The 17,171-nt window shown below is 57.5% G+C and overlaps 1 protein-coding gene across 3 annotated transcripts in view; it reads right to left on the bottom strand.

Moving 5' to 3' along the window:
- The window catches only part of CACNA1I (calcium voltage-gated channel subunit alpha1 I), a 99,059-nt gene extending 86,418 nt beyond the window's left edge, over nt 1-12,641 (bottom strand). For all 3 annotated transcript variants that reach the window (XM_080661737.1, XM_080661738.1, XM_080661739.1), the window contains exons 1-2: nt 12,271-12,641; nt 903-1,154 (exon numbers count right to left, since the gene is read on the bottom strand). In XM_080661737.1, the coding sequence (XP_080517863.1) occupies nt 903-1,154; nt 12,271-12,277 (259 nt within the window). In that variant the 5' untranslated portion in view covers nt 12,278-12,641. The remainder of the gene's footprint in view (nt 1-902; nt 1,155-12,270) is intronic.
- Between the last annotated feature and the right edge of the window lie 4,530 nt (nt 12,642-17,171).

The following is a 17,171-nucleotide window of genomic DNA, read 5'->3' as shown; positions in this document are numbered from 1 at the left end:
ATGACAAGCTTAGTCCGTGTCCTGGTTACGAGGTGGCACCCCCCCGGAGGAGGCCAATGTGAGATTCAGGTAGTGACCACAAACAGAGTGGCTGAGGGGAAATCACAGCGGGCTGCCCTGAGGAGGTGACACAAGCTGTGATTTGAAGGATGCAACAAAGGACTTGCCCAGGTGAAGGGAGAAGGGAAGAGCATTTCAGACAAAGGGAAGAGCATGTGAGACGGCCTTGAAGCCTAGCAGAGCACAGAGGAAGTGGCGTGGAGAGGCTGGGTGAGGGGCACACAGGGTCTGGGGGGCTGGGTCAGTGGGAAATGGTTTTGGGTCTTAAGCAGGGGGGTGACATGAGCAGACTAGAGGCAACAGTGAAGGCAGGCAGATTTGTGAGGGGCTGCTTGCCGCTGCCTCGGGCCCCAAACAGATGCCCAACCAGGAGAATGGAGGGGCGGGGGCAGTCCCTTCTAAAGCACACATCAGTGACCTTTGGACCCTCGGTCGTGGGATCAGCTGCCTGGGGCCCATGCCCATGGGTCCCCATCTCAGCTCTTATCACTCCAGTGGTCACCATCCATCAAATGGTTCAGCCACTGGGAGCTGGGCCATGGGCCAGGGTCTGACTTAACTCCGTCCTCAGTTCCAGTGCAGAACTGGGGTTCACACCTGAGGGCTCCCGGGCCAGCTGGCCACTGGCAGTCAGCAACTTCTAGAATGTTCACATCAGCAGGTCCTCATCAGCCCGACCTCCACGCCTGACGCCTCCCCAGACCCAGCACTGAGCTCTCTCCCCACCAACCAGGCCCAGCGGCCTCAGGCCTCCCAGCCAGGGGCAGGCGTGACCAGCAGGCTCAGCAGGGAGCAGGGTGGCCAGGCAGAGGCCGACAGGCCCAGGCCACGCGAAGGATATGGGTTACACACCATCTTGATACACCAGTTCCGGGGACTGGTGGTCTGTCGCAGGCAGAAGAAGGCCACGGGCGCCAGGTCCGGGTGAGGGACGTCTGCGTTGGCTCCATCATGGGGCTGCTCCAGGCCTGGAGGGGAGGGAGGGGGGCTCCGGGGCCCCGGCTGCTCTGTGACTCCCGGCTCAGGGGCCAGGGCCACAGCGGAAGAGGAGGGCAGCGATCCGCTCTCAGCCATGTCAGCGCTGAGCAGGGAGCCTGGGGGAGAAAAAGAAGGGACACGTGGTGGGGGTAGGCCTGGGACACGCTCCCCAACCAGCCTCCCCCGAAAGGGGACAGCCCAGCCTCAGGCTGCAGGCCCCCAACCTCGCCCCCTGGGCCCTCAGTTCTGCCCTAACCCCTGGCCATGAGGGGAGGGAAGGACTGCGGGTCCCGGTGCCTCCGAGTTGGAATCCACCTCCAGGCTGGGTGGTTCCAGGGCAAGTCTGGTCAACCTCGGTTTAAGGAGACGAAGAGTGGGGAGAGTAAAACCTTAGATTGTGCCCTAGGTGGTGTGGCTCAGTGGATAGAGCGTCGGCCTGCGGACCAAAGGGTCCCGGGTTCGATTCCGGTCAAGGGCGAGTACCTCAGTTGTAGGCTCCTAACCAGCCCGGGCTGGGCTCCTGCAGGAGGCGACCAATCGATGTGTTTCTCTCACATCAATATTACTCTCTGTCTTCCCTTCTTTCTTCCCTCTCTCTAATATCAATGGAAAAATATCCTCAGGTGAGGATTAAAAATAATAATTTTTTACAAACTCAGATTGTAGTTGTCATATTAGTTGTGTATTTTTTATGAGATGAGTTGTGTATTCATTGCATCATCAAAGGTAAGGAAAATTCGCAAGAAAAAAGGGGAAGTTACTGTAAAGACAGACATTATTGCCAGGATGATGTGTGTTACAAAGGAGAAGTTGGGGTGCTGTGGGGACCAGAAACCGGGGGACCTGGGAAAGCAGAGAGGAGCTCAGGGCAGGCTCCCCCAAGGACAGCTGAGCTGAGCCCTGTATTTGAGCCCAGGGACCCACCACCACTGCCTCACAGAGCTGAGAACCCAGAGACCTTATGCACCAACATCTGGCTTACAGATGGAGAAACTGAGGCCCAGAGAAGGGACAGAACAGATGCACAACCAGGTCACAGCAGAGACAGAACTCCCTCGGGGCCAGCTTCCAAGGTGTCTGACCTGGGCGGCTGCCCAGGGCCCCACGCTCAGGGGGCCTATACTTGCTTTAATGCTCTGCTATCACCAACCTGAAACTTAATAACGTTTGATGTGGGCCCTGCAAATCATATAGCCGGTCCTGACTCCATCTCCGGGTGCTTCCACATCCTGGTCTTGTCTGAAGCTCATGACAACCCCAGCAGGGTTATTGTGCCCATTTAGCAGACAGAGAAACTGAGGCCCAGAGAAGGGAGTGCCGTGCCCAGTCCACACGCTGGGGCATGTTCAGAGGCCAGATTCCCCACACCACCGCCTCCAAGAGGCTACCAACCCCTGGGTCTTTGTCCATGGGGTTCTCCTGAACCCCAGAACCCTGACAGGGCCAGGCTGGGCAGTGGGAGATGGAGATGAGGCCCAAATGCCTTGCACCCACCCGGCTGCCACCCGTGGCCGCGGAGCTGTCTGCTGATCTGCCCGGAGCTGATGCATTTGGACATGTCCCTGGCTCCCAGGGACAACAGGCGGGAGTTGGCACCGCCTGTCACTTCGCCCGGTTGGTCAGGGAGGCAGTTTCCTCTCAAGCTTAAGGCTTTGCTCTTGGTTCCAGAAAAACAACCACAGGCCTTACATAAGCTCCCAGGCACCTCGGCCCGCCACGTGTCAACCCCTGGGCTGAACACTTCCTCCCTGGGGTGGCTCCAGGTCTGCCCACACTGTGCCAGCCTTGGAGTCCACAGGTCCCTCACTCCAGCCAGACGGCACCTCCTCAGGTGCTGGAGCGCTGGCTGCCTCCTCCGGGCCTCTCCCTGGAGCGCTCGCTCCTTCGTCTCCCATGCCCTGTTCTCCCAGGCCCTGGAGATTCATTCATTTGTCCAACAATATTTCCTGAGCACCTACTACGTGCAGGCGCTGTGCAGGCTCTGGGACTATGCTGGTGAATGAGCCAGACTTGGCACCAGCCCCCATTCACCATGCCAACACTCCAGCAAGGGAAAAAGACACAAGTCAATTAATCTCTCCCCCTGGATTTCCATAGCTCTTATCACTACCAACCATAGCGGCTCATTTATGTATTTCCATCTTTATGATTTAGTGTCTGTCTCCTCATCTGAAAGAGGGCTGTAAGACTAGCAGGGACTGTGGTCTGTTTTGTTCACTGTGGATGCCTGGAACATACTAGGTGCTCAATAAATATTTGTTGACTAAAGTAATAAAAAATGCTGGGAAATAAATGAACAAGAGAGAAAGGTGGAAGTGGGGAGAAACCACCTTGTCCTCTCTAAAAAAAGAGACATTTAAGATAAAAACAGGAATCAGACGCCTCGCCGGTGTAGCTCAATGGTTGAGCGCCAACCCATGATTCCTCATCAGAGCACATCCTTGGGTTGCAGGCTCGATTCCCAATAGGGGGCGTGCAGGAGGCAGCCGATCAATGATTCTCCCTCATCACTGAGTTTCTATATCTCTCTCCCTTTCCTTTCCTCTCTCTGAAATCAATAAAAACATATTTAATTAAAAAAAAAAAAAAAAACAAGAACCATAAGGCATCATAATGGGGGATCTGTGGAAAGACGCTCTGGGTAGAAGGAATCGTATATGCAAAGTCTGGGGAGCTGGAGTAACCTCGGTGCATTTAAGGAACAGAAATGAGGCCGGGGTGGCTGAGCCTGGGGCAGGCAGGGGGTGAGAGTGGAGAGTCCGGCAGGGCCCGGAGTGAGGCCATAGAAGAAGCTTGTGTTTTAGTCCGAGGGCAGCAGGAAGCCATGGAGGAGTTTATGTAAGGAGGGGTGTGCTGCGGTCTGTGCCTTTAAGCCATCCCTCTGAGGGTAGGAGGGAGGTGGGTGGAGGGGCAGGGGTGGAGCAGGGAGGGCCGCAGGAGGCTGGAGAAATGGGCTGGCCTAGGCTGGGATGCTGGTGGAGGTGAGAAGGGAGTGAATTTGAGGTAAACTGTAGAGGCCAGAGGAGCCAGGCCTTGCATTGGCCCAAGGCCACCCCACCCAGTACCGCCAAAACCCTTCTGCACCCACACAGGTGGAGAGAGCTGCCCTGGCCTCTGGGGTCACGTGTGATCACCCCCTCTCCACACTCCCTGTTTGAAGCTGTCACAATGGGTTGTTGTCCTTTGTCTCTCACCTCTCACTGTGGGGCTACTCCTGACCACGACTGCCAAGACCACCCCCAGCACACACCCCAGTGACCACCCCTCCTCCACCCTCTGACCTGTTCCCCAGTGACCACCCCTCCTCCACCCTCTGACCTGTTCCCCAGTGACACTCTCCTCCACCCTCTGACCTGTTCCCCAGTGACCACCCTCCTCCACCCTCTGACCTGTTCCCCAGTGACCACCCTCCTCCACCCTCTGACCTGTTCCCCAGTGACCACCCTCCTCCACCCTCTGACCTGTTCCCCAGTGACCACTCAGCCTCCACCCTCTGAACTGTTCCCCAGTGACCACCCTATTCCCAATTCCCTTTGCCCTGTGCCTATAGCCCAGCACCTGTCCCCAGCTGCCCAGGTGCCTATGGCTGGAAGCTTTTGGGGATTGGCAGCTGGGCCCACCTGGGCACCATCCTGTGGGCAGATGGAGCCTCACAGAGTGGAGAGGACTTGCGCTAAGTGGCAGCACTGGTAGATTCAAACTAAGGTCCATCTGGCCCCAGAGTCACAGCTGCCTCCACATGCCAGCATCCTTCCTCTGGACGCTCCAGGGAGGGCCCACCAGGCAGTGGTGTGGTGACTGGGCTGGCGCCATCAGCAGGGGCTGGGCAGAGCAGCACCCAACTGTGTCTGGGGCATACACCCACCCCTGACTCCATCAGCCTCTTGGAATCTCAGCTGTCCTCTCTGTAAAGCTCAGCTCCCTTCCTGCCAGCCTCACGGGCCCCTGTGAATACATGATGTGGATGGGAAGGCTCTCTAGGACCCATGAAGGTGGATGTCCAAGCATGCATGGAGCCAGCTAAGTCACCCCCAGGGGCTGCCACCCCAGCCCTCTCTCTGCCATCACTACCATCTCTACCACCATCATCACAATCACCATCACCATCACTACCATCACCATCACCACCACTATTACCATCATCTCCATTACCACTATCACCATCACCACCATCATCTCCATCACCATCACCTCCATCAACACCATCGCCATCACCATCGCCTCCATCACCGCTATCACCACCACCACCATTACTTCCATCACCATCACCTCCATCAACACCATCACCACCACCACATTACTTCCATCACCATCACCTCTATCACCACCATCACCACTATCACCACCACTACCATTACCTCCATCACCATCACCTCCATCACCACCACTATCATCACCATCACCTCTATCACCACCATCACCACCTCCATCACCTCCATCACCTCCATCACCACTATCACCACCACCATCACTTCCATTACCATCACCACCATCATCTCCATCACCATCACCTCCATCAACACCATCGCCATCACCATCGCCTCCATCACCGCTATCACCACCACCACCATTACTTCCATCACCATCACCTCCATCAACACCATCACCACCACCACATTACTTCCATCACCATCACCTCTATCACCACCATCACCACTATCACCACCACTACCATTACCTCCATCACCATCACCTCCATCACCACCACTATCATCACCATCACCTCTATCACCACCATCACCACCTCCATCACCTCCATCACCTCCATCACCACTATCACCACCACCATCACTTCCATTACCATCACCACCATCATCACAGCACCATGGAGGCTCTATGTCTGACTGTGCCAGGCAATGGGCAAAGGGCTTTCTCTGCATCGTCTATGTCGATTCCCACACAGCCCCATGATGTACAGGCCATGGCTATTCCTACTTACGGGGAAGGAGACTGGGGCCCAGGGAAGTCCATCAGTGCCCAAAGTCACCCATGTGGTGCAGGACAGAGTCTGGTTCCCAGCTCAGGTCACTCCTGAGCCCAAGCTCTGAACCACTGCAGGCACCACTCTGGGACAGGGACAGGTGCCCTGAAACCAGGTCTTTCCTCCCAGCTGCGTCATCAGGCAGTGAAGTTATAGCTGCTCGTCCAGCTAAGACCCCCAGTGTGGGCAGAGAGACCCTCCAAGTGTCCCAGCATCTGTGGGGAGCCTCCTGGAATCCTCCAGCTGGTACTATGAAGGCCTTGGAATGAGGTGTAGGGAGGCCTGAGCCTGCACAGCTTGGGGTCTTGGTGGAGAAAGACCTGAGGCCTGGCCTGGTCACCCCAGACCATGTGTGTGTGTGTGTGTGTGTGTGTGTGTGTGTGTGTGTGTGTTCACAGGCACACACAGGCAGGCAACTTGCTTATTCCTTTGTCAACAACCACACATCAGCTAATGTCACAGCTAGAAAAACAAGCAACAAATTCATTCTGAGAACATGAGAATCCAGGACTCTGAAAACCATAATATCTTAGAATCATCCAGAACCTCAGAGGCCCCAGATATGAACTACAATAAGCTTAGACTCTATAGTGTGGTGTTCCAGAGCCTGGGTGCCGGAAGCCAAGACCTGTGCTGGGGGCCCAGCTGACACCAATCCACCTGACACACCACTCAGCCTGGCAGGGTCCTCGGTGGCCCTGGCTATACACTGAGGGGGACAACTGCTCTGGAGCAGGGCTGCCGTGAGGGTGAACCGGGGTTACACCCAGGAAGCCCTGGCCACACACCAGACCCTGGGCCAGCCACAGTGAGCCCATGGCGGCTGCCCTGCGTGCTGGCGCCATCAGCCATGGAATTCCAGAATCCTGGAGTGCAGGAGCCCAGAACACAGTGTCTGCTGTCAGACTCTCCTGCGCTCCTGACCTTCACACGGGGAATCTCTGAAAAGAAGGACCCCAAAGTGGCCTGATCTGTCAGCACACAGTCACACATACAACACACAGACGCACACTATCACACAGACATACGTATGCTCTCTTACACACAGACACACATCTCACACACTATCATACACAATCAGATATACACTCACACACAGATACACACTCTCACACTGACACCATCACACACACACAGACACATACATAACACCTACTCACACAGATGCACACACCTCACTCACTCACACACACGCCGGTGCAGAGGCTGCATCTGGGGCCTGTAGAAAAGTCTTTGTGAGGCTGCAGGAACTGCCTCCTGGAACCTTCCAGCTGCCGTCCCAGAGCCCCTGGAATCCGCTGTCTGCTCCCTCTTCCACATGACAGCACTGCAGATGCTTGACGACAGCCCGCCCGCCCCCAGCCTCCTCCGCACAGGCCCCTTGTCACCAGCTTCCTCATCCATTCCTTGGGTGACAATTCCCAGACCGTCTGCTCCTGGGGACCCCATCCCCGGTCACATTCTCCTTTGCCTATTTTCCTCCACAAAGGCTGGGCCAGGTTTGCACCAAGGAGCCCAGAGCAGAGCAGAAAAATGACCTGCCTGGTTCTGCAGGGGGCCCTCTCTTGATGCAGCCTCGGAGCCCCATAGCCTGGCTGGCAACCCGGTCAGACTGCCGCCCCTGTGGGGCATGTGGTCCACTGGTCCCCTCAGATCTTCTTCAGAGGAACTGTAGCAAAGACAAGGCTCCTCTAGAGTACAGACGAACGCCTGCAGTTTGGCCCCTAAGTGCGTGACCTGACACAAGACCTGCTCTGGCCTGGCCAGCTGAGCCTGCCCACGCACTGCAGCCACGTTGGTCCTGTCACCGCAAGCAACAGCGAGCCCTCCCAGCGTTTCAGTGTTCAGTGAGGTGGGTTAGCAGCCCCTCCTCGGATGGTCAACAAGAGCTGTAGACAAGAGCTGTAGACAACACTCAGTCCAACACTTACTATGGGCCAGGCACCTCGTAACAACCCAGTGAAGAAGCGATTTTACTCCCTCCGCTTTATAGATGAGGAGACTGAGGCACAGAGAGGTTAGAACTTTTCCCAAGGTCAAGAGGTACTTGGAAAAAGAGCTGGGCTTCGGATCTGGGAGCCCCAAACCCAGGTCACCAGTTAAAGGGCAGGCCATGGACAGGAAGCTGCGGCCCACCACCCAGGGCTCGGACCCAAGAACCCGGCTGCGTTTGACACATGGGGGTGCGGATCGTGGAAGGCTGTGGAAGTCGGATGCCCTTGAGCAAGTGCTGGGTGCCTGTGGGGCTCTGAACACATGGCTCCCTGGCCATGTGTCTGTCACTAGGCGCTGTCATTTGTTTGTCAGCTCTCAGCCTTATGACAAGTGCCAGCAAGAGCGACTGTTTGAATCTCCACCAGAGTGTTTGAACACTTCCCAGCAGGTGACTCTGCTGATCAGTTTTTACTCACTCTGCAGTAATTAGGGCCTTGGGTCTGACTTCAGCCACAAATCAGGGTGAGCATGGTCCCTGACGGGAGGAAGGGTGTCCTAGCAGAAAGAGCACTGGGTCTGGAGTCCCGGGGCCCAGGTTCGAGTCCCAGCTCCGCCCTCACTGCATCATATAGTCTCATCAAGCTTTGTTTGCTCTTGAATAAAATGCAAACCTGTTTCTCTATCTCACAAAAAGGATAGCAAGCTAGAAAAGAGATTTGGAAAGTACCTTCGTGAAAGAAAAGCCGTTTCGGCGCACCAGGCCCATGCTGGGCACTGTAGAGACATCTGCAGGCCTTACGAAAATCCTCTAAGGTAGAAGGGACTGTCCCAATTTTACAAGAAGCGGATGCTCCGCGATGCTAAGTGCCCTGGCCCTCTGGGTCGTGCTCGCCATCATGGACTTGCTCGTGCCTCTCCGGCCAGGACAAGGGCTGAGTGATCCAGGGAGGAGGCCTAAGTCCCTGGACCACCTGAGAGTGGCATGTGGCCCTCACTGCCCATCAAGGCCAGTGGTCAGTGGTGAGGAGAGGGAAAACCCTGATGCTCTTCTCATAACGCATCATGAGCGAGAGCCCCGGCCAGAGTGCCGGGGAAGGGGATGCTGGCAGAGGTAGGGCCTCCGAGATGAAGGCGGAAGGTTTGTGAGGCAGGGCCAGGCCCGCGCCGACCTCCAGCCCCAAAAGACTGGGGCCTCCACCCTGGGGATCCTGTTCATCCTCTCCTGCTCAAGGGCGGCCAAACACCTTGTGCTTTCACAGCCTTCCATGGTCTGCACCCCCATGTGTCAAACACAGCCTAGGTCTCCCCTCGGAGAGTACAAGAGGAACCCAGGCCCTGTGCCCACATGGCACCAGCACAGGGGTGGCCCCAGGCCCCTCCCAGGGGCACAGAAGCTCCAAGAGGCAGATTTTGTCTGTTCCCTTCTGTTCACTGTAATGCCCACCAGTGATCAGAACAGGGCTTGGCACATAGTAGGTGCTTAATAAATACAAGAGAGAAAGAGAGACACAGAAATTGAGAAATCAGATTTGTTTTCTCCCTTACACTGGCAGCCATGAAGGGGGACGGGGGTGAGGGGGGACTCAGCCCACATCTTCCTGAACATCAGCATCCACAGGCCCACAGACCTATGGACCCACAGACCCATGAAACCACCCTCCACAGATTCGCAGACACCCACAGACCTGCAGACCCACGGACCCTGGACCTTAAGGTCCCCAGACCTTGCATGCTCACACATTCACAGAGACCCACAGTCCATAGAACCCAGAGCATGTGCCCACAGGCCACGCGCCCCCAGATCACACACCCACAGCTCCCTGGGCTGTCTCTGACCCCTCAGCCCAGCCCAGGACTCCTGGGGGCACAAGGGTTGAGGGCACAAGGCAAGAGCTCATCCTGTGAATGTGTGGGAAGAAAACATTCCGCAGGAAAAAAAAATACAACAAAAACAGGAGGGAGGGAAGGGGTCAGAAGGGAGTGGAGGCTGGGAAGGAGGATGAGAAAGGAAAAGGAGGGGTGATGGAGGCAGAGGGAGGACCCTGCAGCCTGGGGGGTCTCCCTGGAGCCTGCACGCAGCCTAGCATCCCCTCTTCCCAGATGTAGTGTTTGAGCATCTGGGGTGGAGGGTGGGCGCTCAGAGAACAAGGCAGCTGAGGGAGAGACAGAGGGATCAAGGAGCCCCTGAGAGCCTGTTTCTTACCTTGGACAGCGCTGGAAGCTGTTGTGGGGGGTGCAGTTCCTCCAGGGCGGGGGGAGGGACAGAGTGGTGCCTAGGAGGGCTGAGGCCCAGGAGAGCCCCACTTGGGGCTCAGGGTGAGGGTAGAGGAGATGGCACTGGAGGGGGACTAGCGGAGGGGAGCTGGAGGTTCGGGGTGTGGATCTGGGTTCAGAACCACAGAGAGGCTGCAGTCACACTGGTCGCTGAAACTGCCTCCAGCTGGGCTGTAGGCTCACGAGGGACAGGCCGTCTGGAGCCAGTGGCAGAAGGTGGGAGAGGAGGGGTGCTCCCAGCAACCTCAGCCTCTACCACCCCATCAAGGTCAAGGGGAGTTGGGGAGCAGGGACAGGGAAACTGCTGCTTGGGGCCCCCTGGTAGGTCTAGGAGATGCCCTCTCAGAGGCAGCTGGAAAGGGGCATGAGGAGAAGGGTGCAGAGTCCCTCCCACCAGCTGGCCATCATGGTCCCCAGGGCAAGCCTGGGCAGCTCTGAGCCGCCAGGAAGGGAGCTCAGGTGGCTGGTGCCCAGGCCCCGCAGTGGTTTGTGTGTGGTGCTCGTTCAGCCCCATTCCCACCATCCCATGTGATCTCCCCTTTTCCTCCCTCCCCCCACTGCAGCCCCAGAACTGTCCCCACTCAGGTCGCCCTGCCCTGCCACCCACTAGCATCCCCTCCCTCTGACTCCGAGTGGATGGTGGAGGTGGGAAGGGGACAGGGGGGGCTCTAGACTCCCCTCCATCCCCATCCCAGCACCTTCCCGGAGGCTGAACGGAAAGTTTGTCTTGTAGGGTGGACGAGGGTGTCCACAGCCAGCCCACGGAGCTGAGGGAAGACACTGACCCAAGCGGTGGCCCAGCGTGTAGGGTGGGCAGGGCCTGAGGACTGCAGCCCCAGACCTTCCCCCAGGCGGAGCCATGGACCCTCACCCCTATCTTCACAGCCTCTGCCCTGCACACCAGTGCCTGCCGGTGAATCCCCCAGTGTTAGAGACAGGACAGGCTGGCTCCCTGCTCAGCCACCCTGACCACTCCGGCCCCTAGGACACTCCTCACATGGCGTGTCAGACCCCATCACACCACCCCGGCACAGACGCAAGCATGCACGCTCTCTCTCGCTCTCTCGCTCTCTCTCTGTCACACACACACACACACACACACACACACGCACACACACACACCTGGCCCAGAACACAGACTCCCAGAATCAGAATATATATACATATATATATATATATATATATATAGCTCAGGGGTCTCCCCACAGCCAGTCTCATCCACAGTGCAGGCACCCCGGGGACCCTGAGAGGGAGAAAGACACAGCAGAGCAATGACTGGTGCCTCGGCAGGGGCCCATCCCGGAGCCCCCTCCTCCAGGCAGCATGAGCACCCCCAGGCCTTCTCACCCCTGGGCCAAGGCTTCTTGCCCCCCCCCAAAGGCCCCCTACATACCACCCAGTAGACAATTAAAACCCAATCATCATAAACACTCATTATATAACCACCCCAACCTGCTGAGGATTCTTTTACCCCCTAAAGTCTCGGCTTTGACGGGGGCCTGGCTTCATGCAGCCAGGCCTTGGGCACCCCCTGGTGCTGACCAGGGAAGGGTCGCACCGCCTGGGCCTCGGGAAAGTTAAACGTTGCCCGTTGCCCGGGATTCCCCCATTCAATCCCGGCCGCCGCTCTTCCTTCCCCAGCGCTCCAGCTCGGCCCCTGGACGCCGGCCCAGCCAGGTCCAACTGGCCGCAGAGCCGCAGCGGCGCGGGGCAGCGGGACAGACAGACAGCCTGGGCCCCGCCGGCGTCCTGACTTGTTGAATAAATTTCTGCAGCGCTGCTCAGCGGGCTTCAGCCTTGGCACGGAGAGAACTTTCATGGCCTTGGAGAGGGGACCGGTCAAAGTTTCCGGTCCTTCCTCCCCAGGCACCTGCCTCAAAGGCACGGCTCGGGGGCGGCCTGATGGGCACGCGCGGGCGGGGGTACCCGTCCCCAGAAACAAATAAACGTCTCCATCGAGAAAGAACCGACGCGCCAAGAAATTGGCCTCGGGATCTGCGCCCTCCCTTTTTCCCCTCTCCCCCACCCCCACCCCCACCTACCGGGCATGGACTTGGTGGGGCGGCGGGGGGTGGTCCAGGTTGGAGACGCGGGGGCGATGCGGTCCCCCCAAGCCTGGAATCCAGGGGGACCTCCAGCCCTGCCGCTCGCCCCGCGTCAATTCAGGATCAGCTGCGCCCCCGGGGCGCCAGGGGCGACGGGCGGTGGGTGGCGGGCCCGGGGGCGCCGGCCATGGCGCGAGGAGCCGGCGGCGCTGGCGGACCAGCCGCGGACGGAGCGGAGTTGGAGCGCGCGGCGGGCGGCGGGCGGGTGCGCCGGGCCGGGGACGGGGGCGCTGCGGGGCTGAGCGGCAGGCAAGTGCCCGGAGCGACCCGCGCAGCGGCGGGCGGGGCGGGGCGGGGGCACGGGCAGGGGCCGGTCCCCAGCCTGGATGGGCTCGTGCCTCCGGCCGCGGGCTTGAGGCGTGGGGGCTGCGCGGCGGGGGCTGCGGAGGAGCGGAGCGCCCGGCGGTGCGGGGACGTGCGGCGGCGGCGAGACCCAGCCGCGCCGCGTGCGAGGCAAAGCCGTCCTTATACTGACACCAAATGTCTTCGGGGAAAGCTGCAGGCGCGGGACGCTGGAGGGGGAGGCGCGGACACGACAGACAGACTGCCGGCGGCCGGTGAGCCCCCACCTTCTCTGGAGGGCAAGAAGCCCCCAGCTTGTGGCCACCCCCTTAAAATTCAGGGTCGTGCCTGGAGAGTGTGCTACCCCCTCAGCAAGGGGGCTGCATCATGTGTAAAAAGGGAAGGGGCCCCATTACCGACTACCCCATGTCTAAGGTGCCTGTTGGCCACCTTACACTCTGGATTCTCATGGAGATGCTGTGAAATGCCAGGGGTGGGGCCCCCCAGTGCTCTGGTAAGGGGCTGCCCGCCCAAAGCCACCGGCTTTTACATGGTGGAGCCGGGCTAACTCGACTCCAATGGTTTCTCCAGGCCCACGCAGCCTCCCCACTTCTCACCCACACTCATGTTTCTTCTCAACCTTCAAGGCTTGGCTGGAAGACCACCTCCTCCAAGAAGGCTTCCAAGAGGGCTCCCAAGTGGAACAGATGCCTTTTACTCCAACTGCGAAGTCCCCAGCCTCACCCCTTCCCTGGGCAGGCAGTCTGGACCACAGGAGCCTGAGAGACCAGGGACCTCAGCCCAGCCATCCCCCTCCTCACCCCACCCCTGCTTCATCTCATCTCCTTGGAGAGTGTACAGCAGAGGCAGGAACTGGGCTGGAGGCGGAGGGGGGGGTGATGGGCGCAGGCGGTGCTGAGGCCTGCTCTGGGGCCCCTTGGTCAGGCAGATGGGCCGAGTTTGGGAGGAAGGTACACTGGGATTTGATCCCATCTCTCCCGATTCCCAACTGAATGCCTTGGGCCGGCCCCTTAAGGTCTCTGAGCCTCCAGTTTCTCATCTGTGCAATGAAGATAAAGCTCACACTTTGCAGAATGAAGCCAGTCTAAAAAAATGCTTAGCACCAAGCCTGGCACATAGTAGGTGCTCAACAAAAATGTATCCTGTCCTACCTTTCATAATCTGTCCAGGGAGAGCAGGCAAACGTTTGTCACCAGCCCACAGTGCAAGGTCCTGTAAGCATGCTGGAGGCTAGGAGGTATCCCACAGGTGTGGACTGAGCAGGCCAGAAGGCGTCCACAGGTGGGACGGGTTTGTTCCAATCAGAGTGGGCTTCAGACCCGGAGTCTTCAGGGAAGACCTCATCACAGGCCAGAGGCCTGCACTGTGCCTTGAAGGCTGGTGTAGGGTTGAGATAAGAGAGGGGCGGGAGGGGGGAGAAAGGACATAAGCAAAGGCATGGAAGTAGGAATAAGGTGACATGGGTGGCACTCCATATCCTGACCTGCTGAGTGCCCTGCTAGATGCCCAGGCCTGGGCGCATGAAAGCATCCTGGCAGCGGGGCAGAGAGAAGATGGAAACCATTGCTCTCTCTCCACTCTCCTCAGGCAACATTTTCATAAAGTTCAAAAGGCTGGACAAGACTTGGAGAAGCCACCAGACGGTGAATTGTCGGGACAGGATCCTTCCAGCTACAGCCTCCCCAAGTGGCCACCCAGCCCCTGCTTACATACCTGGGGTGACGCAGCTCTCACTACTTATTGGGGCAGCTCCTTTGTTCTCTGGGCATCTCTGATCACTCAGCGTTCTTTTTATTATTATTATTATTTAAGGAGAAATCCACCCCCCTCCATGATCCTAGTCCCTTCTCTGTCCCTGCAGGACTAACATCCCCTCCCCAGCCTTCTTCGAGCATCCGCACTGGCAGAAAGTCCTGCTACGTGTCCAACCTAAATGCTTTATGCTTCAATTAAAGCCTTCATTGTCTACTACTTCACTCTTATGCCCACCACGCCCCTCAGGCAGGAGTGGGCTCTGTGGACATGGAGGGTACAGACAGGTTAAAGGTCATGAGAGAAGTGGGGTGAGAGATGATCCTCACACTCGCAGGGGGGTGGGATGCAACTCGAGGTCTCAGCAAGAAGCAAGGCTGCAGCAGTCCCTCCCCAAGGCCCTTGCTGGCTGCAGGAGCTTCATTTATTCATTATTGCTATTTATATTGTGCCTGGTATTTGCAGAAGGCTGCAGCCACCACACACACTCATTAGGCTCCGTCATGCCCTGGGAGCAGGGGCCTGCCAGGAGGTGGGCGATGGGCCCTGTCCTGGAATCCCCTACTGCACCCACCTGGCCCCTGAGCCAGGCTCCTGATCCCCTCCCCCAGAGACAAGGCCCAACCAGGCAGGCCCTCACTCACTACTTCAGCAGCCCAGGCCCACCTCAGTCTGGAGAACTTTCTAGCAATTGTAGTGTCAAGAAGGATAAGCAGGCTGGGACTAATGAAAGCTGGGGCAGGATTCCTGCCCCAAGACATGAGATGGGGGTCCCTCTTAGGCCTGAAGACCCTAAGATCACAGAGACAAAAATTTCAGCACCCTCAAAACCCACACTGATTTCTTTCTCAAACACTTACAAGGTGTTTATCTGCACCAGGCCCTGGTCTAAGCCCTTGACAAATATTAACACATTTAATTGTTTTCACAATCTTGTAAATCTCTTTTCCAGATGAGGAGCCATTGGCACAGAGAAGTTAGGTAAGCTGCTCAAAGTCACACAGCTAATAAATGGCAGAGCTGGGATTTGAATTCAGGGGGCCTAGCTTCAGAATCTGTGCTCTTAAGTAGAATTCTGGGTTTTAAGATTCAAAACTCTAAGAGTCATTATTTCCAGGATTTCAAACCGGCAGAGTGGCCCCCACTACTAGAGGAAGGAGGGGCCTGGCCCGAGATACCGTCACATGGGCCACCCCTACCCGGAAGAGCATGTTCCCCCAAGGCATGGAGAAGGACTACTCTCAGCCCCAAGCAGCACCCTGGATGCCTAAGAGCGAGGCCCTGGGAGCAGCCCATCGAGATAGGAAGTAAGGAGAGGAGAAAATGGATGGCAGAAAAAGAACTCCAGCATTCCAAAAGCTTTCATTAAGCTTCCACCAGGTATCAGGCATGTGCCAGAGCGGGGGTACATTACCAGATGGAAAGGTACAAAAGTGCTGACTGTGGGTGAAGCAGGGAGGGATCTAGAGTCCGATCAGAGGGAGGGCGGGCCAGATACTGGGCAAGTCAGCCAGTCCATCCCCCAACTGGATTAAGCAGGCAGAAGCAAAGGGCAGAACCAGAGGGGCCTCTGGGGACATTGTCATTCCTCCAGAGTGCCCGTGGTGACAGGAATCCGGCCAGGCAGGAGAGTGGGGGGGCAGCAGGGAGCACCCCTCCCCCCTGCCAGGTGCCCTATTACTCCATTAGCCCACTTAACCCTGGCAGAGTCCTGGGTGAGAGGTAGCATGAAGCTCATTTCACAGATGGAAGAGCCAGAATCCAGAGAAATTAAGTAAATTGTCCAGGGTCACACAGCTAATGAGGGGAGAAACAGAATTCTATGCCAGAGAGAGAGAAAGAAAGAGAGGGAGAGAGAGAGAGAGAGAGAGAGAGAGAGAGAGAGAGAGAGAGAGAGACCAGGAAAGGAAACTGGAGATGGACAGAGGGAGAAGGGACAGATCTCAGGACCCCCAGGTTCCTGCCAGGTGGGAGGCCCAGATTCTCAGCCAAAAGAGGCAGTTGATGGCCTAGAAGCTTCCTTAGATGGAGGTTAGACCATCCAGTCTGGGTGCATCTGGACAGGGCTGCTAGGTGGCCAGCAGTCTGCCAGTGGCCAGGGTGGCATGGAGCGGCAGCAGGTTTATTCCAGCGTGAACGCCAGCGAGGGGACCGACCGGCGGGGGAACTGCCCGGACGCCCACCCAGACAGAAACTGGCGCTTGACAGTTGGCACATCGCCTCCTCTGTGCCTCACAACATGCAGCGTGCACAGCCTGGTATGCAGCAGGCACTAAGTATTTGCGGAGTGCATTTCTCTTTTTTTAATGTATTTTTTACTGATTTCAGAAAGGAAGGGAGAGGAAGAGAAATAGAAACGTCAGCGATGAGAATCATTGGTTGGCTGCCTCCTGCACGCCCCCTACTGGGGATCAAGCCCACAACTTGGGCATGTGCCCTGACAGGTTATGGAATCACAACCTCCTGGTTCATAAGTTGATGCTCAACCACTGAGCCACACTGGCCGGGCCTGAGTGTATTTCTTAATGTCAGGGCTCCAAGCAGTCATTTCCAGGTCCCTTTTACTGATGAGGAAATTGAGGTCAGGAGAGGTGATATGACATGCCAACAGTCACCCTAGGTGGTCACTCAGTGACACACGTGGACCACCTACTATGTGCCAGGCGTTGAATACACAGAGATGAAGGGAACTCAGTCCAGCTGGGACACAGCCATGTTTAGACAACCTAGTTAAGCCCAGCGGAAGAGAAGTGAGAGCCCCAGGCAGGGGCCAGGCAAGGAAG

This window comes from Plecotus auritus (assembly GCF_963455305.1).
Source record: "Plecotus auritus genome assembly, chromosome: 3".
Classification (NCBI taxonomy): domain Eukaryota; kingdom Metazoa; phylum Chordata; class Mammalia; order Chiroptera; family Vespertilionidae; genus Plecotus; species Plecotus auritus.
Note: the sequence above shows the minus strand (reverse complement) of the source record. Positions and strands in the feature narration are given on the sequence as shown.